The following is a 27,820-nucleotide window of genomic DNA, read 5'->3' as shown; positions in this document are numbered from 1 at the left end:
AATTGACTTTGATTGTGCCAAGAAAACCAAAAATAGCTAGAACTTGGACATAAATACTGGTAATAGGGTGTTTTAAAATTGCTGTTACCTTCTATTGTAATGTTCTTTATCAATACGGGCTTCACCACTTTTGAACCTAAAAGAATGCCCGTAGTTCTCCAATACATAATGTTGGTTCCAGACTTTAGAAGCACCTGAAAGAGATAAATGTGATTATGAAAGTTACTCGTTTCCTTCATTTGGTCAATGATAGACAAGAATGATGGGTGTGGAGAAATGAGGATTTAATAGATGACTAGACTAATTCTAACTGATAAATCTGATCAAAGAAGTTTAAAGATAAATCTGGTATTGGCGGTATTGGTGGATCGCACAAAAACAGGTCAAACCGGTTTTTAATAACGTCCATAAACGTCCATAACAAATTAATGAAATATATAGAATTAGCTTTCAAATAGCCTTAAACTGCACCATCACAACTATACAGTAAAACCTTGAATTGCAAGCATAATTCGTTCCGGAAGCATGCTTGTAATCCAAAGCACTCGTATATCAAAGCAAATTTCCCCATAAGGAATAATGGAAACTAAGATGATTCATTCCACAACCATTTATTCATAAGTCTTTCAGTTTATATTCCATATAAAAAGATTATAGCAATATGATAGGTTGTGTAAACATAAATAGCCAGATTCAGAAAGAGTTAAGCCGTCGTAACTCTGAATCTAAGCCGTCGTATATTTAAGTGTATTCTCAAATTGAGATACACTTAAATCTAGCTAAGATACGTATCTTAGCTTTCTATTTAGGCCGGCCGCTAGGGGCGTGACCGCTGTTTTACGCCTAGAATGCGTAAATCAGCGAGATACACCTATTCACAAATGTACGCTTGCCCGTCGCAGTAAAGATACGCCGTTTAGGTAAGGCGTTTTCAGGCGTAAAGTTAGTCCAACAAAAAGCTGGCCTAGCCAATGTAAAGTATGGACGTCGGTCCCGCGTCGAATTTTGAAATTTTTTACGTCGTTTGCGTAAGTCGTCCGTGAATGGGGCTGGGCGTAATTTACGTTCACGTCGAAACCAATAAGTCTTTGCGGCGTAATTTGGAGCATGCGCACTGGGATATGTCCACGGACGGTGCATGCGCCGTTCGTAAAAAACTTCAATCACGTCGGGTCACGATTCATTTCCATAAAACACGCCCACCTCTTCACAATTTGAATTAGGCACGCTTAGGCCGGCAAATTTACGCTGCCGTAACTTTGTGAATACAGCACTTGCGTCTCGAACTTACAGTGGCGTAGCGTAAATACGATGCGCTACGCCGGCTCAAACATACGCCACCCTACGTGAATCTAGCTAAAAATGTCCATCCAAAAATGGAAGCCTCAACAATGGGATTAGAAGTAGAATCCAGAAAGAGCTACAGAGTATAAAAGAGAAGAGGACAGCTTATGTGGACAGCTTTACCCCAGATGCCTGCATACTTAGATGTGCCCGTTTTAATCATCAACCATGTGAGTTGCTAAATGTTGTACCTTCATTAAATGGAACCATATTGCTACACTTAGAGGTGCCTTTCTTCTCTTTTATATTCAGTTGTGACATGACGCTACTTGTATATCAAGACGTCGCTTGTATACCAAGTCAAAATTTATGAAAAAATTTTGCTTGTCTTGCAAAACACTCTCAAACCAAGTTACTCTCAAACCAAGGTTTTACTGTATAGGAAAATGGCTTATTTAATTCCTATTATTTAAGAAATGTTGTTTCTTTGAAAATCTTAGGCACTAAGGCCAGTATTTTACCGTAAGTCTATTCTATGAGTTCAAAATCATAAAAAAAGGAAGCAGCATGTATGCGCTTAGAGACCTGTTGTTGCCTTCTTAGTTATATTTATTATTCATTTTATACAGGTCTTAACAATGACAAATGTGCTAAGAAACAAAAATTGGGATGGACGAGCTCTTAGCTGTGATAACGTATTTGCATGAAAAAGGGAGACAAAGGAAATTATTGAAGATATGCCTGCTACAATAGGAATGGATGTCCCATAATTATTTAAAGTAGACCTGTTTGACAAAAACATGGAGGGCCCACTGCTGATTTTATGAAAATGCTAGTTGTCATAATTAGAGCCAAAAGGCTCAGGAGATTAAACTTTACTGGTTCCGAAGTTGTTCAATAAGGTGTGAAGAAAATTATATTGGTCTATAAATATATTAATTACGGCTGTGTCTTAGCCTTAGATCTAAATATACAGTAAATACAGTAATGGGCATTTCCCACAGAGTATGAGATATACAAGTTATCAGTAATCAAATAATGTTAAGGAAAACAACTATACCGAATGATGCATCCATTCACCATTATCGGACAACTTCACCCACTTGTCAGAGGAAGAGCTTGTTTCCTGGCACTGGTCGTTCTGAATCTGTGAGACATAAAACAACCTGAAGTCAATAACAGATGGGAGTAGAATCAACGTAAAAGAAAACAGTTAGGGTACCCACATACATTACATGCTCATCACATATTCTTTCAATATATATGAGCAGCATTGGAGGACCATCAGTTATGGGTGTAGAACATTAGACTACAGCAGATACCACTTGATAATTAATACTACAAGAAAAGACTATTAATTGATTTTGGTATTTCCAGTTGACATCTATTTTTCCCCCCAAGATAACATTGATCCTAAGGCCCCATACACACGTCCGAGGAACTCGACGGGCAAAACTCATCGTTTTGCTCGTCGAGTTCTGTGTGAAGCCGCCGAGGATCTCGGCGAGCCAACTTTCCTCATAGAACAACGAGGAAATAGAGAACATGTTCTCTATTTGGCTCGACGAGGAACTCGTCAGCTTCCTCAGCCGAAAGTGTACACACACCGGGTTTCTCGGCAGAATTCAGCTCCGATCGAGTTTCTGGCTGAATTCTGCCGAGAAACTCGGTCGTGTGTACAGGGCCTCAGAGAGGTATGCTAAGTGCGTGTATGCTTATGATGTATACACACACATCTCAATACACTTACAGGGAAAAAATCCAAAAAAAGAAAACAAAAAAAAATTTGGAGGGATAAATTCTGCCGGGAAGTCTTAAATAAAATTGCCTTTATGGCCAGCTTTGACTAAACTGATAAAAAAGATAACATTGCAAACAATTAACGTAACTATTCTCATTTGATCCACCAAATTGTGGGAAAGACAACATGTTCTCTAATGTACTGTCCTGGCAACATACTGGTATGTAAAAAAAATATAGAAATAATAGGATTTCAAAATAGTGTTCATTGTATTCGTTTAAAAAAATATTTCCTAATTATCTTATTAATCATGTACTATGGTGCATTTACTGTGGAGCAACAGGAGAGATCATTAAAAAAAAAAAAGGAAGTCAGAAATATAAATAATATAAAACAAATTATAGAAAACAAATCTTACAAAGAATTCAAAAAAGATATTGTTGTCAAGATACTGATAGTCAAATGCCACCGATCCAGCTTTCTTCAGATGCACAGCATAGATGAGGGAAACAGTACAGTCATCCCGATTAGATTCTATGTAATTGCCTTTAGGAATCCATGATGAGCTGAGAAGACATGACAGGAAAATTATAATGTTATATTATTTATCTTTGCTTACTGCCAATTTTTCTTGCATTTAATGGGCAATGGTACAAATTAAAATAGCAACTCAGTCCTAATTCACACATATTGTTGTTGAGTTTTTAGCAACATCAACTTACTGTCTTGGTTGTATAGCTATCCACAAAATTAGTAAAATTCCAGGATGAACTACACAGTTAATGTCTAAAGTTAGGCAGTCACAAAATGTTCTTTACAGACAATCTTTGGCTACATGTAGACATGAGATAATTATTGATCAATAGTGATCAGATTCCAAAACCATTGTGGACACGCTGGAACATTTACAAATGGAGAACTTTTGTCTGCTATGTCCTATCTATAGCTAGATTTAACCCATATGTAACATCTGGTTTTAGCTGAGCAGCAAATAATTGGATATAGTAGTAGACAAAATATAATGATTGCTTTATTTACTAAGCAATACAACAGACAGTGGGGTTGATTTACTAAAACTGGAGAGTAAGAAAACTTGTTCAGCTCTGCATAGAAATCAGCTTCTAGGTTGTAATGTTAAAGCGGAGTTCCACCCAAAAATGAAACTTCCTCTTTTCGTAATCCCCCCCCCCCTCCGGTGTCACATGTGGCCCCTTTCAGGGGGTTGGGGGAGCAGATACCTGTCTAATACAGGTATTTTGCTCCCACTTCTGGGCATAGATAGCCGAGCCACCCGTGGCTATCTACACCACGTCCGGCGCTTCCTTTGCCGCCCCGCAGGGACCAGTGGGATCATGCAGCACGAGTCACAGGGACCAGTGGGATCATGCAGCATGAGTTGCACATGCACAGTAGGGAACCAGGCTGTGAAGCCGCACGGCTTCACTTCCTGATTCCTTACTGAAGATGGCAGCACCTCTACCCGAGAGCCGAGGGACGGTAGGTGTTCTTATTTTAAAAGTCAGCAGCTGCCTGCAATGCATTATAACCCAATTTGTGTGGCAGGGTAAAAAATCTAGATGCAGTCATGCAAAACTTATCAAACACAGATCTGTAGGCGGGATGGGTCACGTTGATATTAGAGACTACTATTTAGCTACTATACTTTCACAAATGAAAGAATGGTTCACCACAAAACCTGCTACACTTTGGAGCGATATAGAAAACACTATGACACCGGGACCAAACTTATCTAATTGGTTGTTTGGCGTGGTCTCCAAGAGTACGCCACTGAACCTCTACTCCCCTACAATTCAAGCCTCTGACAAGGCTTGGGGGACAATTCAATACACCCAATGGACGAATCATCTGACCAAACCCATACCCGTCCCCCTTGGGACACTAAAACTGCTGTCTCCGGACTTAACAGTCCCAAACTGGCTAACAGACCGTATGACTCTTACCTCTGGCTCCATTGCTGCTACCAAATCATTCTTACATATCCAAAAGGATTTTAAAGCACCCACCAGAGATTACTTTACTTACTATAGGATGCAAAAATACCTAGCAGCAAACCCTTCTCTAGAAGGCTCTTTACCCCTAAACCTATGGAACTACTTCTTCTCTGACACACACAAATTTAGGGGCACCTCAGTAATATACTCTACTTTGCATGACAAGAACACCTTCCAAAAAACCAAACCCCTTACCGACTGGGAAACTGATATGCAAGGTCAATTCTCTGATCAGCAATGGCAATTAGCAATTAAATCTATATACAAATACACGTCCTGCACCTCCTTATGGGAACTTACTCAAAAAATACTAATGAGATGGTATATGACACCGCACAAGATAGCCAAATTCTGTACACACACCTCAAACACATGCTGGAGAGAATGCAGCTTGCCAGGCACTCTCATGCATATTTTTTGGTCCTGCCCACGCATACGACAACTTTGGACTGACGTAGAGATGATGCTGCGGGAGATTCTTCACCTCCCCATTGCATTATCACCTCACCTAGCTAACCTCAATTTGACTATTGATGATATGCCGCCGAACCTCAGACTTGTGACCACTCATGTTCTGTTAGCAACAAGACTTTTGATTGCCAAAAAGTGGAAAACGAAAGATGCCACTAGACTCACAGAAGTAGTCACCTTGGTACAAACTCACTATACCTATGAAACTATCATGTCTCGAGGGAAATCCACATATACTAATTTAATGAACCTCTGGAATCCGTGGACCCTTTGGTACACAAACAAATACAACAAGTGATAACTTCATGACATTTACTATGTTCTCTTGATGGTGCTCTCTCCCCCCCCCCCTCTAACCTACCCCCTCTTCCCCTCCTACCTCCCCTACCCTTCCCCTTCTCAGCTCCTTTCTTGATGCCACATGTGCATTTTGTTACTGATGCAAGTTACTATCAGTATTGTCTTTGTTCAATTTATCCACTGATTCTTCTGTCTCAAACTGGAATGTACGCACCATGAGAGGTGTGCGCCTATTACATGTTTATTGTTCAATTTAAGCACATTGCCATTTCTATATTGTTTATTACATTTTAATATTGTACTTGCATACATGTAAACTTGAAAAATTTCAATAAAAATATTTTAAAAAAATGTGACAAAAAAAAAGTCAGCAGCTGCAGTATTTGTAGCTGCTGACCTAAAAAAAATAGGCTGAACTCCACTTTAAAGTTTAAAGTGTTACTAAACCCAGTACCCTGCATTCAATATATCTGGTCTCCCACAGTACACAGAACATGGAAATGCTATTATTTTTGTAAATATAAACTGCGGAAATACCTTTTATCATCAGCAGTATATAGCAGTCTTGTGACCTCTATCAGCTTTACTGCATATACAGACTGATTTTACTGTTGTGGGTTAAGTAACATTTTAACCAGGATTAAAATCTTTACAATGTATTTAAAACTTTTATTCAACAAGCAGTTAGAAGCTAATTGGCTGCCATGCAAAGCGGCGACAGATTTTGCACTCTCCAGTTTTAGTAAATCAACCCCAGTAAGTCACCAAGAAACAAACAGCTGACCATGTATTTTAAAACAATCAGATATAGTAGCTAAGGAGAGAAAACTGTGATAAAACAGCACAGAATAACTTTTTCTCATAAAACAAACACATACTTATCACAGCTGTCGGGTTTGCTTCCAGAGAAGTCGGCAGTTGTCTCCATAAATGTTGCCACATTGTTAAATCCCGATGGCATCTCATCCCATTCATCAAACTTGATCCCAGTTCCAAGGGAATATGTTCCTGCAGCACATTCACTGCATGACTGGTTCTTAATGTCCAAGTATTGTCCCGAATCACAAGAAAAAGCTACAATAACACAAATAAGATCTGGTAAATGCATATTGGCCATGGACTGATGATCAACAACTGAGAAGCACTTGAATGTAATCTAAAAAGAAAGTTCCATAACCATAACCCAGAAGCTTTGACCCAGCTCCCGAGCTAGAATTTGATGACCTAAAAGTAGAGTTGAGCGGACACTTGGATGTTCGTGTTCGACGGGTTCGGCTGAACTTTGGAAAAAAGTCCGGGTTCGGGACCCGAACTTGACCCAAACTTGACCCCGAACCCGAACCCTATTGAAGTCAATGGGGACCCGAACTTTTCAGTACTAAAATGTCTCTAAAAAAGTCATGGAAAGGGCTAGAGGGCTGCAAATGGCAGCAAAATGTTGGTAAGAGCATGGCACGTACTCTGCAAACAAATGTGGATAGGGAAATAACTTAAAATAACATAAAATACATACTATTCAAAAAAAACGAAATGGGTATTTTTTGAATAGCAAAATAGAAGAACAGTATCTAAAGTGTTTATCTCACACATACAGATATGGAGGAAACACTGCAAACACTGAAGGAAACACTGCAAACACTAGAGGAAACACTGCAAAATATATTTTTTTTTGCCCTAAATGGGTGTTTTTTGAATAGCACAATAGAAGAACAGTAGCTAAAGTGTTTATCTCACACGTACAGATATGGAGGAAACACTGCAAACACTGGAGGAAACACTGCAAAATATATTTTTTTGCCCAAAATGGGTGTTTTTTTTGAATAGCAAAATAGAAGAACATTACCTAAAGTGTTTATCTCACACGTACAGATATGGAGGAAACACTGGAAACACTGGAGGAAACACTGCAAACACTGGAGGAAACACTGCGATTTTTTTTCCCCTAAATGGATGTTTTTTGAATAGCACCACAATAGAAGAAAAGTATCTAAAGGGTGTATCTCACACGTACAGGTATGGTGGAAACACTGCAATTTTTTTTCCCCCTAAATGGATGTTTTTTTAATAGCACAATAGAAGAAAAGTATCTAAAGGGTGTATCTAACACTAACATATGCAGTGCTGGTGTAATTTGATTTCTGAAGCAGGACTGACTCCTATCTATTTCTCTCCCTAAAAGCAAAACCAGGCAAGAACCTTTCCCTAAAGTATCTAAAGGGTGTATCTCACAGTAACATATGCAGTGCTGGTGTAATTTTTCCCTAAAGTAACTATGTAAAGCAGAGTGACTTGCTGTGCTATGAAGATCACTGAGTAATGTGATTTCTGAAGCAGGACAGTCTGACTCCTATCTAATTCTCTCCCTCAGAGCAGCAGCAGCCTTTCCCTACCCTATCTAAAGCAGAGTGACGTGCTGTGCTATGTGCCTCTAGCTTATATAGAGGCGGGTCACATGCTGCACTGGCCAATCACAGCCATGCCATTAGTAGGCATGGCTGTGATGGCTTCTAGGTCACAGGAGTAAAACAAATGCTGATTGGCTGGCCTGCAGCGCGCCATTACATTGCCGAACACCGAACCCGAACTTATAGTAAATTGTTCGGGTTCGGGTCCGGGTAGCAAAAATCCAAAAGTCCGGTACGAACCCAAACTTAACAGTTCGGGTTCGCTCAACCCTATCTAAAAGCAAAAGCATCAAATCTGGACGTAACAGTGCTGAGTAAGCAGGATAGGCCCATACGCATATACACTAGTAATGAATTGTCTGTATTAGTTTGCAGAGCATTGCAAAATGTAAATTTTATTTAAAGTGCAAGAAAACAATTTCTGATCTACTTATTATCGTAAGTCTGCAGTGGAAGCAATATTCATTCAGTGTATTGGTAGAGGGTACAAGAAAGCAGACAGATTTTGTGCACTGTAAAGCATTCACTGGCATTTGCCTTCTTCCAACTGCCAGAAAATCATAATAGAAAAAATATGGCCCCACAAAAGTACTTGGAGGTGCCTGTTTTTTTTTTTTTTTTTTTATATACAACCATTGGGGGACTCAGTTAATGTGGAAGTAAACCCTCCTAACATGTTCAGAAAAGGAAACGGCCATCTTGGCCTTGGTTTATTCATTTATGTGATGCTGCAAATGTGATCAGTTATGACACCAGCCATTGGATAATTTGACAGTTTGGTTGAGAACACAACCAATGTGAGAACACAACCAAATGTTGTTTTTTGAAACTGTTAAATCTATGGGTTTACTTCTGCGTTAATGTCCTTGCACACTGTGCCGCCCCAAGCGTCGGCGGTAAAACGCCATAATTTTTTGCGGTGTTTTACCGTTGGATTTGCGGCGCATTTCGGCCACTATCTGGGCAATTTTAACCCCCGCTAGCAGCCTAAAAAGGGTTAAAACCGCCCACAATGCGCCGCTACATCGGCATTTTGCTGGCGGTACAGCGGTGCTGCCCATTGATTTCAATGGGCAGGAGTGCATTAGGAGCAGTGAGTTCTTAACCTCCCTGGCAGTATGATTCTTTCAGATTTTAGGTGCTGAAAGCGGTAACATTATTTTGCATGGAAATTTGGCGTTTTATATTGTAGGCCTGCAATTCCTAAGAATAACTCACTTAAATCTGTCCAAACTAGAGTCTAGTAGACATCCCGGGTATGATAAAGTTTGAAACACAAAATCATAAATTATAATATAATAAATATAAATGATTATAACAAATAATATAATAATAATAAAAATTATTACTTTCAGTGTTTGATGACGAATTTCCCCACAAATCGCTATTGCTCAATTCTGCAAGTGATTCTAATTTATTATCGCTGTTTTCTAGCTGGTCTAAAACTATTTTTGATATAAAGGGACACTTTTTGGTTGCTATGGACAATCTACAGTTTCCAGGCAGAAAGAACAGTTTTTATTATATAAAAGTGCATGCAGGACACTGGGCTGACCACTAGGGACAAAGGGGGTGTGTAATTATTTCATACAGTACTGTAATCTGTAAGATTACAGTATACTGTATGTGTACTGTGTTTGAACTTTTTTGAATTTGGCGCCGATCTCCGCCCCCGTGCTTCGTAACGTTGCAGGGAACGGAGCTCGGCGGCACTCGGCACTGTGAATCGAGCGAGGAGGACACAGCTCGATCACACAGCGGGGAGACCTCGCAGGATCCAGGGATAAGATAAGTATTGCCCTGCCTGTATCCTGCGATGCAATCCCGAGTCTGGCCCGGGGTTACCGCTATTGGTGCTGAAATTCCACCCCGAGCCAGACTCGGGAATACCGGTCAGGGGGTTAAAACAAAATGCACAAATACAGCATTATTTTGATGTTTTACTTAAAAAGGCAAACTAGACCTACAATATACACATTAAATATCAGTGTATGATCTTCTAGATGGGTTTACAGATAACATATATGCACAGACATTCACACGCACTCGCAAACCTGCGATGTACGCATACCATAGCAATTTATTCCTGCTCTTGTTCATTCGCTTTAGTAAATCAGGCCCAATGGGGGAGATTTACTAAAACTTTGGCAGCGGCGCAATGGTAGACAATATGCTTCTAACTTCAGCTTGTTTAATTAAGCTTTGGAAATAAAAACTGGAAGCTGATTGGTTTCTAAGCAGAGCTGCACCAGATTTTTCACGCTCCAATTTTAGTAAATAACCCCAATACCTTGAAAAAATAAAGCACTGGAAACATGATCAGAACAAGCATAGTTTGGGGAAAACTGTAATGTTACATGCTCACAATAATTTGTTACAATAATTTGTAGCAATAACTTGTAAAACGTTACATGCTCACAACGAAAGTTAGATGCTCACAAGAACTACAAAGCTCACAATAAAAGCTTATTCATGTTTCTGCTTAGGTTCCGACCATTTTTAAATTTCTGGACAAAAAAAACTGCAAGCAGACTAATACGAATTTTAATACATAAGGATTTTTTCGTTTTTACAATGCATTCAACAAAAAATACACAAGGGAGGGACAATGCAAAGTCCACTATGGTAATCAGTTTTTCTAGATGTTATCTTTACTTGACATTCCTTTAGACCAGAATTTCAAGTCCTTCCTGTAGGACCAGAAGCGTCACATCTTTTCTGTAGAACTTTTACACATATTCAACTTCTTGTGAATATGACTTAGGGCGAGTGCATAGTTTGGCATTTGACTGCTCAACAAATTTACTTCATACTGCATAATGTGAAGCTGCGTGTTTGAGATCACTACAATAGTTCACTGTCACTTCTTTACATAAAACTGTGCCTAAAGCGTACAAAGCAACTATTTCTGGTGCCAATCGTAAATGAGAATTCTAGTCAGGTAAAAAAAATGCTGCCAGAATTACATATATGGACTCTGGGGTTGATACTAAAGACAAGTCCACTGTGCACTACAAGTGCACTGCAAGGTTTAACAAGGTTTGACACCCCCACTTGTAGCCTCCCCACTCAACTGTCCAAGATACAAAGCATTTTGCACCTACATGGCATCCAGTAAAGGTTTACATCGACTTTAACAGACCTTCCAGCCATGGGCGTCCGCTGAAATTTTTTCAGGGAGGGGCGCTTCAGCAGCGGCGATACACAGTCGCATTTAACCCTTTCTTCAAACGCTAGCGGGGGTTAAAAGCACCCCGCTAGCAGCCAAATAGCACAGCTAAAACGATGGTAAAGTGACGCTTTTTAGCAGCGCTTTACCGATAGCGCGGCAGTGTGAAATAGCTCTTGAGATAATTCAGCTTCACTCCATGCCCATATAAATATAACCTAGAGAATGTACAGACCCCCCTTCAGAACAGATGGACCCCCCCTTCAGCACAGACCTGTCCATTCAACACAGATGGACCCCCCCCTTCAGCACAGACCCCCCATTTTGCACAGACCCCTTCATTCAGCACAGATGGACCCCTCCTTCAGCACAGACCCCCCCATTCCACACAGACCCCTCTTCAGCACAGATGGACCCCCTTTAAGCACAGACCCCCCTTCAGCACAGATGGACCCCCCTTCAGCACAGATGGACCCCCCTTCAGCACAGATGGACCCCCCATTCAGCACAAACCCCCCCTTGAGCACAGATGGACCCCCCTCCCCCATCTCATTCAGTACCTCAGATCAGCCATCAGCGTGGCACAGGCACAGCAGGTGGGGGAGGCGGCTTCACTCTGCTCGCTGTGCTTGTGTGACATCCAGCCTGGGATCCGGCCCCTTTTGATTTTTCCAGGGGGGGTCAATTGCCCCCCCTTGCCCTATGGAGCGGATGCCCATGCTTCCAGCACCTACAAGCCCTACATTAAGTTCTCTCTATGCAGTATGTCAGCAACAAACCCTATGCTTTCCATATCGCAGCTAAAACACATGTCACTATGGCTGCTGTGATCTCACCCTTTCATATTAGGCCCTCTAAGCCAGTTGACCGACTTTCGAAGGCCAGATAAGCACTATTGTTACTATGACAAATTCCCACATTATTTGCCACGAGTCCATGAACCTCACACACACAGGATTTGCTGCAAACCCATGGTGGCATCAAACCCAAACCTCATCCCTACTTATGATTAGAGTTGAGCGGACACCTGGATGTTCGGGTTTGACGGGTTTGGCCGAACTTCGGAAAAAAGTCCGAGTTCGGGACCCGAACTTGACCCGAACTTGACCCCGAACCCCATTGAAGTCAATGGGGACCCAAACTTTTCAGTACTAAAATGTCTCTAAAACACTAATGGAAAGGGCTAGAGGGCTGCAAAATGTTGGTAAGAGCATGGCAAGTACTCTGCAAATAAATGTGGATAGGGAAATAACTTAAAATAACATAAAAAAAATAAAAATAAAAATAAAATAATCTTGACCTAGGACGAGGTTCATATATTTTTTGGCCCTAAATGGGTGTTTTTTGAATAGAACAATAGAAGAAGACTAGCTAAAGTGTTTATATCACACGTACAGATATGGAGGGAAAACTGCAAACACTGGAGGGAACACTGCAATTTTTTGTGTATCTCACAGTAACATATGCAGTACTGGTGTAATTTGATTTCTGAAGCAGGACTGACTCCTATATATTTCTCTCCCTATAAGCAAAATCAGGAACCTTTCCCTAAAGTACCTAATGCAGAGTATCTCACAGGAACATATGCAGTGCTGGTGTAATTTGATTTCTAAAGCAGGACTGACTCCTATATATTTCTGTCGCTATAAGCACAATCAGGAACCTTTCCCTAAAGTATCTAATGCAGAGTATCTCACAGGAACATATGCAGCGCTAGTGTAATTTGATTTCTGAAGCAGGACAGTCTGACTATATATTTCTCTCCCTACAAGCAGCAGCAGCAGCCTTTCCCTACCCTAACTAAAGCAGAGTGACGTGCTGTGTTATGTGCCTCTAGCTTATATAGAGGCTGGGTCACATGCTGGGTCACATGCAGGGCCGGCGCTACCACTAGGCGAAGTAAGCAGCCGCTTGGAGCGCACTACCACCTAGGGCGCAACCACAGCCCCTGTTCTGTGTGAGCTCGGCTCTCCTCTCCTGAGCGCTCGTTGTGCGCCGCCACCACTAATCCCTCATGTGTCCCGCTGAGCGCCCCGCTGCACTGTTACATCTTCTAGACCGGTCATACAGCGCTGCTCCGGGACTCCTTTGCTCTAGCCTGTCCCTCTGGTGCAGCGCTGTGTGTCTGTGTGTGCAGCGGAGGGGCGGGGCTCAATGGAGATGAGAGCCCGGAGCATTGAGAGGAGCAGCTGACCTCCGTGGAGCGGGAGGATGGCGCTGGCCTGGTCTCGGCGGGGACACTGTGGAGCGGGAGGATGGCGCTAGCCTGGCCCCTGAGCAGAGACTGGATGATGGTCGATGACGATGAAGCCACAAACCGCCGAGGTAGGAGGAGGACGGATCCCTTCCGAACTACATTACACTGTCTGTGGAGTGCCGAGTGGGGGTGCTGTCTGTGTGGTGTGTGTGAGAGTCAGGTGGGCCAGTCACAGTGTATGTGTCAGGTAAGGGGGGGTCAGTGTGTCAGGTGAAGGGGGGTCAGTGTGTCAGGTAAGGGGGGTCAGTGTGTCAGGTAAGGGGGGGGTCAGTGTGTCAGGTAAGGGGGGGTCAGTGTGTCAGGTAAGGGGGGTCACTGTGTCAGGTAAGGGGGGTCAGTGTGTCAGGTAAGGGGGGGTCAGTGTGTCAGGTAAGGGGGGTCAGTGTGTCAGGTAAGGGGTTTCAGTGTGTCAGGTAAGGGGGGGTCAGTGTGTCAGGTAAGGGGGGGGTCAGTGTGTCAGGTAAGGGGGGTCAGTGTGTCAGGTAAGGGGGGGGGGTCAGTGTGTCAGGTAAGGGGGGTCAGTGTGTCAGGTAAGGGGGGGGGGTCAGTGTGTCAGGTAAGGGGGGGGTCAGTGTGTCAGGTAAAGGGGGGTCAGTGTGTCAGGTAAGGGGGGTCAGTGTGTCAGGTAAGGGGGGGGGGGGGGTCAGTGTGTCAGGTAAGGGGGGGGGGTCAGTGTGTCAGGTAAGGGGGGTCAGTGTGTCAGGTAAGGGGGGGTCAGTGTGTCAGTGAAGGGGGGGGTCAGTGTGTCAGGTAAGGGGTTTCAGTGTGTCAGGTAAGGGGGGGGGGTCAGTGTGTCAGGTAAGGGGGGTCAGTGTGTCAGGTAAGGGGGGGTCAGTGTGTCAGGTAAGGGGGGTCAGTGTGTCAGGTAAGGGGGGGTCAGTGTGTCAGGTAAGGGGTTTCAGTGTGTCAGGTAAGGGGGGGGGGGTCAGTGTGTCAGGTAAGGGGGGGTCAGTGTGTCAGGTAAGGGGGGTCAGTGTGTCAGGTAAGGGGGGGTCAGTGTGTCAGGTAAGGGGGGTCAGTGTGTCAGGTAAGGGGGGGGGTCAGTGTGTCAGGTAAGGGGTTTCAGTGTGTCAGGTAAGGGGGGGGGGTCAGTGTGTCAGGTAAGGGGGGGTCAGTGTGTCAGGTAAGGGGGGGGGTCAGTGTGTCAGGTAAGGGGGGGGTCAGTGTGTCAGGTAAGGGGGGGGGTCAGTGTGTCAGGTAAGGGGTTTCAGTGTGTCAGGTAAGGGGGGGTCAGTGTGTCAGGTACGGGGGGGTCAGTGTGTCAGGTATGGGGGGGGTCAGTGTGTCAGATACGGGGGGGGTCAGTGTGTCAGGTAAGGGGGGGTCAGTGTGTCAGGTAAGGGGGGGTCAGTGTGTCAGGTAAGGGGGGTCAGTGTATGTGTCAGGTAAGGGGGGTCAGTGTATGTGTCAGGTAAGGGGTGTCAGTGTGTCAGGTGAGGGGGGGTCAGTGTGTCAGGTGAGGGGGGGTCATTGTGTCAGGTAAGGGGGGTCAGATAAGGGGGGTGTCATATAGGTCACATGTGTTGCAAGGGCAGAGTAAAGTGATGTCAGGGGCGCAGCGGGGAGGGGGGGGGGCGCAAAATTAGGATTCGCCTAGGGTGTCAAAGATCCTTGCACCGGCCCTGGTCACATGCTGCACTGACCAATGACAGCCATGCCATTAGTAGCAACATTCAGCCTCCCAGTTTTTTACGGGCTGCTGGCAGCAGGGCTGGACGGTGCACATGTGCCTTTCTCCTTCACCAAAACGCTGGGACCTCATGACTGCCTAAATACCCAACGTGCATTAGGCCTTAGTTCTTCTGCACATATTTTTTATTGTAACGACATTGTTCGCCTGTAAATAATTTGTCTGCTAACAGATTTTTGTTGGCAGTCACCTCATTTGCAGCATGCTGTAATCAGTGTGATTCCAATGAGATTACTGTAAACAAGCAATAGCCCTAGGCTAAAAGTACATGCAAGCCTTGAGCTGGAAGGGGAACCCATGGGCTAGTACAGAGGTATTGAATAAGGAGACCAAACAACAATTTGATACAACATTTTTATTTAACTTTGGTAAAATTGGCCACGGTGTCATCCATAAAATGTGGGGGCGGGGTTACAAAAATTTTCTCAATAAATAAATTAAATTACAAAAGGCCAAATTGGCTAAACTTAAAACTTTAAAATCAAATTAATTTCTGTCCATCCAGCAAAAGCTGGACGACTACTCCCCCCATACAGACGACCCCATGACTTATTATGACAAACTGACAGGTAAGGGTGGGCGGGCGGGCGATGCTGCTTGTCAGGAGATGTGACTGAGCAAATCGCCTCAGCCTCTCCCTTATATAGGCTCGTCCAGTGCGGGTTTTACCTCACGCGAACGGACCTATCAGAGAAGGGGGCTGCCGCAGCTGACCAATCAGAGGCTGTTACTACCCCAGAGCGCGGCAGCCCACTTCTCCCTCTGCTCTATCCCATGCAGGCTCAGCATACTGCCGTAGCCTCACATGGGCTAGTACAGAGGTATTGAATAAGGAGACCAAACAACAATTTGATACAACATTTTTATTTAACTTTGGTAAAATTGGCCACGGTGTCATCCATAAAATGTGGGGGCGGGGTTACAAAAATTTTCTCAATAAATAAATTAAATTACAAAAGGCCAAATTGGCTAAACTTAAAACTTTAAAATCAAATTAATTTCTGTCCATCCAGCAAAAGCTGGACGACTACTCCCCACCGGCCGGGGCCAACCGCGAAGCTGTTGGCCGAGGCCCCCCCACCACCGTGGCTGATTCGATCATGGACTGGATACCCATATTAAAAATGTCCAGGCCAATGCCTGACAGATGAATTTGGTCAACCCGAAACAACCCAGGCAAAAAACCCTCTAACTCGGAATGACGAAAGGAAGAGCCACCAATTGAAGGCATAAAACTATGAATCGTCCTATTTAGCCGTCTGCGGATTCTATCCACGTAGAAAAGGGTGCCGTGCGGCGACCATAACAGCCTGGGAACCATCTCAGAATATACTAACACTGAACCTGGGAACATTTGAGTTATGGAATAGAGATCCCTTTTCATTTCACATAACAAGTCCCATGTGTTGAATTTACCCAAGTCATTAGCCCCCACGTGGATAACTATCACTTGGGGTTGAGGCCAGACAGAAGACAAATAAGCTAGGTGGTCTTTTAAATTGCGCCACCGCATACCTCTAACACCTGACCATAAAATTAAAAATAAATCAGGATCAAGCCCCAGGTTAGCAGAGTATGATCTGGATCCGGAGTGCTTGTAAGCCCAGAACACGTAGGAGTGACCTATGACCCAAGCGATATTCCTGGATAAATCTGAAAGAGAATCATAAAGTTAGAAGACTGGGACGAACATATAACTTATATCTATTGCTGCCCCACCTGCCCACTTTTTTAACCTTACTCTCTGAAAAACCTATAGAATCAGCTGTGGTGGCAGCGCCAATTCGGAAAGAATGGGAAGAAAATTGGTACCCAGATAAATTCAAGCGCTTCAAACAGGAGGCCAAAACAGCTGAGAACTGGTACCTAGTTAGAGAGGACAAGTCTTCATGAATAAAAAAGGAATCGTTACTCAATGGTCTGACCAAAAGATAATTACGAACATGAAACACGGGACAGATAGCCTCATTAGGAGAACTGGATAAAGAAAACCACTGGCCAACCTGAGAGGACTTTGATCTGGACAAAAACAGACGGACAGAACCGACGTCAAACTGAACATGAGAAAAACGGAGAAATGAAAAAGCGTTTCTATTTGCTGCAGTAAACTCACCTAACCGAAGGGCTCCAAAGAATGCTATAGAGAAAGCAGCCTTAAAAAGCAAAGATTCGAAATTGGATGAGCAGACATCTTGAAGGATCTGAAGAAGATCGATCAAAATGGGGATAGATATGGGACGCCTATTATCTAAAGAGGGCCTAGACTTTTTGAGGCCCTTCAAAACCTGGGTGACCTGAAAGAAAGAGGTAAGAGCAGGAAGGCCTGCAAACTTAAGGAAAAAAGAAACTCCAGCCAATATTTTACCTATGGAAGCCGGGGACAGATTAGACTGAATGAGAAAGGACAAAAAAGACAAAGCCACGTAAGAAGACACATCTAGTGGATCCAAACCCAATGGTTGACAGAAAGAGCACCATTTGTGCCATGAAAGCCTATAATCCCTCCAGGTGTTTTCCGCTACTGAAGCCTTGAGATTCCGGAATATTATTCCCAAATTAAGCCCCAGAGGAAGTCTGGGCAAGGGGTGCCATGTTGATCCGCTGATGGCGCCAACTCTCGGAATCTCTTGAACTGTGAACGAGATAAAGAATCTGCTATGTTATTTTCTTTACCTGCAATATGCTCAGCTCTCAACCATATATTACAGTTCATACAATGAAGTACAAGGAAACGCAATAACCTCAGAACGGGATCAGACTTAGAGGACAGAGTATTGATGGCAAAAAAGACACCTTTATTATCCGTATGAACTAAGATTCTACGATTCCTAAAGATGTCTTCCCACACAACCACCGACACAATCACTGGAAAGAGCTCCAACAGAACTAGATTTTGAAGTATCTCCTTCTGGAGCCAATCAGGGTGCCAGGACTGGGCGCACCAGCGCCCATCCAAGAAAGCCCCGAACCCAGCAGAGCCAGCTGCATCGGTGAAGAATTCCAACTGAGAACTATTAATAAAGTCCATTTGCCAGGCCGAGGAACCATTAAACTCATTTAAAAAAGCATCCCAAATTCTTAGATCATCCTTGATGCTTTTTGAAATTCGGAAATGAGCGTAAGGGTTCACCATACCTTTTATGGCTAACGAGAACCTGCGTGAAAATACCCTCGCCATAGGGATGACTCTGGCTGCAAAAGCAAAAAGACCCAGCAAAGATTGTGCCTCCTTTAAGCACACCTTCTTACTGACAAGAAAGGTTGCAATCATAGACTTCATTTTATGTATCTTCTGTTGTGGCAATCTGAATTCCATTCGTTCGGAGTCAACCGTGATCCCCAAAAATTCAATAACTGTCGTGGGAAAAACTGTTTTCTCCTGGGCCAGAGGCACGCCAAAGTCATGACAAACGTCAAAGAAAACCTGTAAAGCTTCCATACACACTGATGACCCCCGGGGACCTAAAAACAAGAAGTCATCTAGATAATGTAGGATAAGGCCTTGAGGGATAACGACTGACACGACCCAATGTAAGAAGGAGGAAAAAGCCTCGAAATAAAAGCATGACATAGAAAACCCCATTGGCATGCATTTATCAAAATAATATTTATTCAAAAATTGAAAACCCAAAGAATTGAAGCCTTGTGGATGCACGGGAAGAAGGCGGAAAGCCGACTTAATATCAGCCTTTGCTAGCACAGCCCCTTGCCCTGCTTGCCTCAAAAGACACAAAGCCTCATCAAATGAGGCGTAGCAGACTGGAGCCTCCACAGAGGCAACTTCGTCATTGAGTGACGAATGCGGTGGGTAAGATAGGTGGTGGATCAGTCTGAACGCACCCAGCTCTTTCTTGGGTACGATGCCCAAAGGGGACAACCGGAAATTAGAGAATGGCGGGTCATTAAAGGGGCCAGCCACCCTACCCTCAGACAATTCTTTGCAAATTTTCTCAAGCACTAAGTTAGAGTGCATGGATACCGATAGTAAATTTTTAACTGGTGTACACCCTGAACCAGTAAAGGATGGCACTAAGAAACCATTGGCAAAACCTTCAGTTAGCAGAGCCGCCATCCTGTGGTCTGGATAGCGCTCGAGCCATGGGCGCATTCTTGCCAGGCTCACCGGAGTCGGGGCCTTTCCCATGTGTGTCCTTGGGTCCTGAATGAGAGGAACTAGCGGCAGCTTTACGAAAACATCTGCTCGCCGCGTGAGTACCGCCACAATAAGAACACTCATGTTTGTATCTACAATTCAATAAGAATTTACATTGACCCTCATTGAATGCAAAGCATACACCCTTCCTGACTGGACTCTGACCATTTGAAGCGGGGCGAGGGGTGAACTGGGGCCTAGGTGGCAGCATAAGGTTTAACCATAAACCAACGTCCTTAGCCCCCCAATGCAGCGATGGGTGCACAGCTAGTTTTTGACGGAAATTCTCGTCATATGAGAACCATGCGGAGCCGCCAAAGTGGCGAAAGGCCTCCGCAATAATATCCAGGTGTTGGAATAAACCTGAGCACTTCCCCGGGAAGCGTTCTCCCATAACTGCTGAATAGATACAGAACGCTTGCAGCCAGTTTTGAAATGTCTTAGGAACCGCTCTCCTCCTATCTTCCTCTGTTCTTTCGCTGGACTGCCTGTCAGATTTAGCCAAAAACTCCTTAGAAGCAGGGAGAAGTGATAATATATCGAGATATTCACCCCTCCAAATTTTTTCTTTGACTGACTTAGACAGATGAAAACCCAGCGGGGATAAACTGCAAGGGAGGGGTTCCTTAAAGGAAGACTCGCTGACCATAGCAGCCGAGGATCTGAGGGGTAAAGTATTATTAACAGCAGGACACCTCACACTCGATCTGACAGTAACATCCTTATTTAGCAGAGAGGGATAACCAGCCTCATGCCACACCACACCAACCTCCTCCATATCAATAGCATTATCGCTATTTCCAGCACCAGTCTCCTGTGCACTCTGACTTACTGTGCATGCCTGAGTACTCAGACTCTCACCTGGTTGCACATACATATTTACATTTTGTGAGGTAAAATCCGCATCATGTATACCTTTGAACTGCTGCACAATGACAGACAAAGATTCAATTAGACTAGAAAATGCAGATAACTGGTTAACATTACTGAAAACAACTTCAGGTAAAACATGCTCACCCAAGTCCCCAGGAGGGGGGGAAGAGGCAGCGTCACGGGAACTGGGATGCAACATCTACATGGATCTGAATGAAGACTGACACTGCAATCTATGTTCATTATTGACACAATGCAATGACAAGGGAATCAAATACTTGTCTAAGCACCCTTTCTGTTGGGCTATTCAATATAATTGAACTTCATTTTTTGAGTGTGGGGGAATACTCGGTGTGAATCAGGGAAACATGCTGGGTGCAGATTTGAGGATCTTCCGTGTTTGAGGCTGTACAATTTGCAACTACTGGCAATTTAGCAAATTTCCATGGCAACTGAACTGTAACTGTCTTGATCATCGGTGAACAACATACATAGAAATGAATATAACAGAACCATTATAAATGAAGCTGGGAACACAAGTCCAGTTCAGCTTATCTGCCTAGAAACCAAGAGATTACAGAGGCTTAATGGCAAGAGAATACATAACAGATGTCTGGATGTGGGCTCTCCGATACTGGCACAACATCATAATTAGAGATACAGTAGGCTAGTCGAGATTTGGTTGATTGGAACACAACAGCTAAAATATTTATCTATTTTGATAAAAAAATATTTGAGTGATAGTAAATATATATGTTATAATGACCACAGCATATTAGCGCATAAGATGTCCTAATTTTAGGTTACTTGCTGGATTCAGTATGTACATAAAGCTCACTTGTCCTTCACAAATCTACTTTGATCTTCTTGTCTGTTTTGTATTAATATAAGTTAAACCCAGGCAACTGGTGGAAATATAGCATTTCTGTTTTCTGTTATGATGTACAAAATGCATTAACCCACAGCAAACAGATTTTACTTTTTAGAAGTTTTTAACTAAAAGATCAATAAAAGATTAATTCTGATTGATAGATAGAGTGATACCACTGTACATATTGTTTATTTCATTAGGTGATTATTACCTAATTATTATTCTCTGCTATCTTAAACAGCATTTAGAAAAATGTCATGCAGCAAGTACCGTATTTATCGGCGTATACTGAAAATACTGAAAATCAGGGCAAAATCGTGGGTGCGCGATATACGCCGATACCCGCTTTCCCGCCACGAGTTTTGAATACTGCGCCGGCATATACCGAGCGCAGTACACTCGTGTAACTTCGGGCAGTCTCGGCGCCTCTCGCACTGACGTCCTGAGCTTACAGGACGTCAGCGCGACAGTTGCCGAGCCTGCCCAACGTTACACGAGTGTACTGCGCTCGGTATATGCCGGCGCAGTATTCAAAACTCGTGGCGAGAAACGAGCGGGGAGGACGCGAGGACGTCGCGAGGACGCCGGACCCGCCGAAGAGGACGCCGGACCCGCCGAAGAGGACACCCGACCCACCGAAGAGGACACCTGACCCGCCGAAGAGGACACCCGACCCGCCGAAGAGGACGCCCGACCCGCCGAAGACGAACGCCCGACCCGCCGAAGAGGACACCCGAAGCCGCAGAAGGACGCCGGACCCGACGAGGCCGCCGATGAACGCCGCGCAAGACACCAAAACTGTAAGTACAAAAAAACAAAAAAACTACAAGTGGAAAGTGCACTTGAAATTGCACTTAAAGTGCACTTGGAAGAGCAGTCGCTGTCAATCTGAGGGGTAGATCTGAAATGAGGGGAAGCTCTGATGATTTTATTATCTAATCATGTGCAAGTTAAAATGCTGTTTTTTATTTTTCTTGCATCTACAGCGATCTACAGCGACTGCACTTCCAAATGCGATTTCAGTGCAATTTCAAGTGCACTTTGCACTTGTAGTGCAAAGTGGATCTTCCTTTAGTAAATACTGGTAACCCCCAATGGCATCTTTTAGTCAAATGAAGTTGAATTGTTCACTTTTGGGCTCATTCACATGTGAGGTTGGGTGGCAGCAAAACCCCATGCTTGAGATGCCCCACAACCATTACCCCCTTTAGCTGCAGAGGCAGTGAGGATCAAAAACAGCACCTTAGCTTGCACATGATTGGATCATAAAATCAGCAGATCTACCCCTTAGATTTACAGTGACTGCACTTCCAAGTGCAATTTCAGCGCAATTTCAAGTGTAGTTTGCACTTGTAGTTTGCACTTGTAGTGCAACGTGGATTTGCCTTTCGTAAATAACCCCCAATGTCTCCTTACAGCCTGTCAAAGAACAAAGCACATGTGGATAAGTCCTTTAAGTGATTTAGTAGCAATAGAGTTAAGCTGGTAATTTTAATTAAAAAAATATACTTATTATGTTTAATTTATTGGGAGCATTGGGTAACACATATGGATTTTTAAAGCTGCACTTCAGGCTGAAGAAATCTCCAGATGTGAAACACAGGTTCACCTTATTTACTAAATCCTTAAGGGAAAGGGTCCAAACAAGCCCTAAGGCTTGAAACCAGTTTTGCAAGTGGCATGTGTTAGTATAAATGCATGTTTTTAGAACTACTGTATCCTAATGAATTATACCTTGTTTTCAGGATAAATTGGTCCATCTTTTGATTGTAAATGGAAATAGACTTTTTATTATCAAAGAAAAACTGACCCATAAAAGTAAAAACATCTTTTTTTTTACTTTAATTGTATGTTTTTTTCCCATTACCAGAAGCCAATTAAAATCCTCCTACTTCTGGCGATTGCAGCGATAACTCATATGTGTATATTATTTGTTGTTTTTGGTAAGATTCAGAAACAAAAGATTTGGGCTTTTTTTTTGCTTTTTTTTGCCCACTTAAAACTTACTGACATTACTGATATTAAAAAGTTTTTTTTTTTACCTAATACATACTGACCCATATTTATGATAGGGGTCATGAGTATGAGACCCAGAGTGTGCTCCCAGCATAAACACAGGCAGGGGTGTATTTAGGTTTTGTGCTGCCCTAGGCCTGGTGAAACTCGTGCACCCCCTACTTTATATATGATGCACCCCTTCCTTTTTAAGACTCGTCCTGTCATTTTCATGGGATGAGGACAGAGGGACAGGGTGGGATGAGGACAGGGGGACAAGGTGGGATCAGGACAGGGGGGGGGGGTGAGGACAGGGGGGGTGAGGACAGGGTGGCATGAGCACAGGGGGACAGGGTGGCATGAGCACAGGGGGACAGGGTGGCATGAGCACAGGGGGACAGGGTGGCATGAGCACAGGGGGACAAGGTGGCATGAGCACAGGGGGACAGGGTGGCATGAGCGAAAAGGCGCTGAAGCCTCGAGTTCAGTGTAACTGCACGCTTCGGCACTGAACTCCAGGATTCAGCTGTGCGGCTCTCCGTGCGGGAGGAGGGGGGTTCGCGGGGGGGGGGCTTTTTCGCCCCCCCCCCCCCCGCAAAGTGCCACCCTAGGCCTGGGCCTTGTCGGCCTAGGCCATAATACATCTCTGAACACAGGTACACACATATGCAGCCCAATGGAGAAAGGCCACACGTGTGTACACTCAGACAGGGACTAACATCCAGGCCTCTTTTACACAGATGCCTCTGTCAAATGGGATCCGCTTGCTCAGCAGGGAATCTCTCTGCTGATGCCCGCTGAGCAGGTATGTGTCCGCTCTGCTATACAGAGCGGACTCAGACACGACCCTCTCTCGTCTATGGGGCACACAGAGGAAAACACATCACCTGCTCATTTACATTGGATCCGATCCGCCAGATGAATGGAGACTAGGTCCCAATCTGTCTGTTTTTGGTGGACAGGATCCGATCAGATGACGGATCCGCCACTCCATAGAAGAGATTGGAGGGTCCGATCAGGTCCGTGTGAAAGGGGCTTCACTCTGCAAGTTAAAAACAGCCTTTATTCCTTTAGTGGACCAAGCCACAGAGATAGCATAGATGCCAATCAACAGTCATTTAGGAAGATCAGCAATGACAGCCCCAAATTTCTCCTATAGTGGTGTCCTAGGTGTTTGTGAAATACTATGGGGGTTGATTTACTAAGGCTAGGCACACACTGTTGCGATTGAATCAGTTTTCTAGTGTGATTTGCAGTGTGACTTCATGTGAGTTCAGCTACAATTCCAATGCGTTTTGCATGCGATTTTATTTATGGCCTGAGGGTCTTATTCCCTCTTTCTACCTCTGGAAAGAAGCTCAGAAACACAGCACAGAATTGTATTGTCTGTGAACAGATATGCGTTTTGCATGTGGTTTCCATTCAACAATAGGAAGCTATAAATCACAACACAGCACTTCAAAGACAGACAGGTCCCTTTTTAAAATCAGATTGCATTTTGGTGAACGGCCCAAGGGTAAATCCAGGGAGGGGGGGCAATGGGGAAATTGCCCCCCCCCCCTCATAAAATATTTCCGACTCCAAGTCTTTCCCCATCATCTGAGACGTTCTGGCTGGGGGTTAGTCAGAATGCTTGCCCCCTCCCTTGGGACTACATCCCTGCGGGGAGGCGCTGTGGGGAGTGAAACCTGGCTACGCATGGTAGCCAATCACTGTCTAACTTCAGCTTGTTCAAGTTAGCTTTGGCAAAAAACGGAGGCGATTTGCAGGCGCTATAAAGCTAAAAATAGCGCCAGCAAAGCGCATTAAAAGAGCCTCTCCTTTCACTCCAATGTGAAAGCCCAAGGGCTTTCACACTGGAGCGGCGCGTGGCAGAACAGTAAAAACGTCCTGCTAGCCGCATCTTTGCAGTGCTGTAGGAGTCAATGGGCATTGCCGCCGAACCGCCAGCAAAGAACCACTGCAGCTTGTGGGCGGTTTTAACCCTTTTTCGGCCACTAGAGGGGGCAGCCTTAGTAAACCAACCCTTGTGTGTATTAGATTGTTTGCTACTATTAGACAGTAAATGGAGACATTAAAAAAAGTCAAGTGATCACACCGCTGTCCTAGGCCTAGTATTCTAGTGACAGTTACATATTAGGCTAATGAATAAGAGTAAACAATTTCTGCTCTGTTTCTTAGTTAGGCCCTATTATCACAGTTACAAATGAACCATCTGTCTCCATAACCTGGATCTCAGATACTCTTAACTGCAATATGGTACAAGCAATGATTTATTCATGATGTTATGGAAGGCTTTGCACTCACTGCAATGGATTGTGAGGAAGGCGCAGCTCTGTTCTATAAAAAACTGTCAATCTAATCATTTCAACAGACAACTGCACCCTGTAAGTTTTATCCTAAACAAGCAGCTATTGCTTGCTTATTAGAAAATTCATTGTTTCACTGCAGCAAATTTATGTAATCAACATTCCGAAAAACAGTGACATTTATAATTAATGGCTCCTAGAACAAAGTTCCAGCTTTGCGACTTATAATGTGTTTGTTATGCTGCATTTAGGCTGGGTGTCACACTATAACACGCAGCGGCTCACAGTAAGAGTCCGGTGCGTCTTCATTCACAGTTTCAGGTCCGATTTCAGCCTGAATTTTGGACTGAATTCAGACTGAAAATGGACCAAAAAACGCACAGGGCTCCTGTGCAAATCGCACCGGAGCCTCTGCGGAGATGTGTGAACCGGCTCCATAGAGAGCCAGTCACAATCTCCTGCTATGCGAATTTGATGCAGAGAGAAACCCACATCCAATTTGCATACTGTAGGTGTGAACCCAGCCTTAAAGGGGTGGTTCACCCTAAAAACTACTTTTTTTTTATTACACTGGCCCCCCACATTACAATACGATTAAGGCTATTATTATTTTTTTTGATGCTGTACATACCTTTGTACAGCATATTCACCCGTTGCTTCGAGGTTGCGAGTCCCGCGGGAGTGGGCGTTCCTAACATGTCTGTGATTGACATTTTGACCAAAAACGAGCTCCCCCCCGTCGCGTAAGCCGCGTCACGATTGGCGAAAGGAGCCGAACGGCGATGCGCATGCGCAGTATAGCACCGACTCGCCGTTCGGGTCCTTTCGCCAACCGTGACGCGGCTTACGCGACGGGGGGGAGCTTGTTTTTGGTCAAAATGTCAATCACAGACATGTTAGGAACGCCCACCCCCGCAGGACTCGCAACCCCGAAGCAACGGGTGAATATGCTGTACAAAGGTATGTACAGCATAAAAAAAAAATAATAGCCTTAATCGTATTGTAATGTGGGGGGCCAGTGTAATAAAAAAAAGTAGTTTTTAGGGTGAACCACCCCTTTAAAGAAGAAAACAAAAAGCAAAAATAGAAGGTAACCTGCTGGTCCATTCATGAAAAAAAAAAAAAAATCTGCATTTTGGAATTGGAAGGCAGAACCATTGAATTTGCTTGTAAGCTCCACCTGTGAATGAACCTTGATTTTTGGGTGTTCTCAAGGGACAGTTCCACCAGGGCCCAGCAGCTACCACCACCTCTGCATTCTTTTTTATTTTTCCTGGTTTACTTTATTTGTCTTGTTGTCACCTCTTGCTGTCATTGTCTCCCAGTGCCTCGATATAATACTCTGGCCTCTCACATTCATTCCCCCACCTCACACTGCCAATTTTTCTCTCCTCCTCTCGTCCTCTTTTCATTCTCTCCTTGCGACAACATTTTATAAGTTAAAATGATAACTTTTTTTTTTTTTTTTTTAAAGAACAAACATTATATACTTACCTGCTCTGTGCAATAGTTTTGCACATAGCAGCCCCAGTTCTCCTCTTCTGGGCTCCCCCAGTCGGCGCTCCTGGCTCCCCCTCCCCCCGACGAGTGTCCACTATAGCAAGCCGCTTGTTCTGGAGGCACTTGTGCGGGGCTGCGGGCTCACTCCGGAGCCAGCTCTGTGTGCCCATAGACACAGCCCTGTGTGCCCATAGGCTCAGCCCTGACCCATTCTCCCTCGTCACTGTGATTGACACCAGTGGGAGCCAATGGCATGCATACTCAAATCAGGTGCTCAGCTGGGGTGTGCACATGCTTCCGGAGACAAGTCTGTCAACCAGAGCTAATTATATATTCATCCTATTATATTAGCAGAGTGGTCAAACAGCAGTGGGAGGGTTCACTTTTGACCACAGTAACTCAGCATTCACAGCACCAATCAAAATTTAACAAAGTGCTGCGTGTTCTAGGAACCTTCAAGTATTTTAATAGGCCTTCTTTTTTTAGCAATGATCAGATTAATGAATTTACGGTAAGTACCAGTAAGTAATTTTTAAATATATTTTTTTCAGACATGTAATATGTGTTAACTACAATAATGCAGAGATGTGCATCATTTCAACCTTTACTTCTTATATTTTTACCAAATAATGCATGAAAATCTAGAAAATGTTTAGTAAATTATAGTTTATAATTTTTTATTGGGAAATGTGTTTTGTGATCTAAAATATTTATAAACAAATCCTTACTGGTACCACTCATAGGACAAATATGCTATTGTTCAAAAGCACTGTGTTAGCCAGTGTCAGCA

The 27,820-nt window shown here is 43.9% G+C and overlaps 1 protein-coding gene across 1 annotated transcript in view; it reads right to left on the bottom strand.

Moving 5' to 3' along the window:
• The window catches only part of ELAPOR2 (endosome-lysosome associated apoptosis and autophagy regulator family member 2), a 159,249-nt gene that overhangs the window by 83,725 nt on the left and 47,704 nt on the right, over nucleotides 1-27,820 (bottom strand). The window contains exons 3-6 of the mRNA XM_040343432.1: nucleotides 6,687-6,882; nucleotides 3,444-3,591; nucleotides 2,345-2,431; nucleotides 89-194 (exon numbers count right to left, since the gene is read on the bottom strand). Coding sequence (XP_040199366.1) covers nucleotides 89-194; nucleotides 2,345-2,431; nucleotides 3,444-3,591; nucleotides 6,687-6,882 — 537 coding nt within the window. The remainder of the gene's footprint in view (nucleotides 1-88; nucleotides 195-2,344; nucleotides 2,432-3,443; nucleotides 3,592-6,686; nucleotides 6,883-27,820) is intronic.

Source organism: Rana temporaria, chromosome 3 (assembly GCF_905171775.1).
Source record: "Rana temporaria chromosome 3, aRanTem1.1, whole genome shotgun sequence".
In the NCBI taxonomy this organism is placed as follows: domain Eukaryota; kingdom Metazoa; phylum Chordata; class Amphibia; order Anura; family Ranidae; genus Rana; species Rana temporaria.
This window is presented reverse-complemented; position numbering and strand designations above follow the sequence as displayed.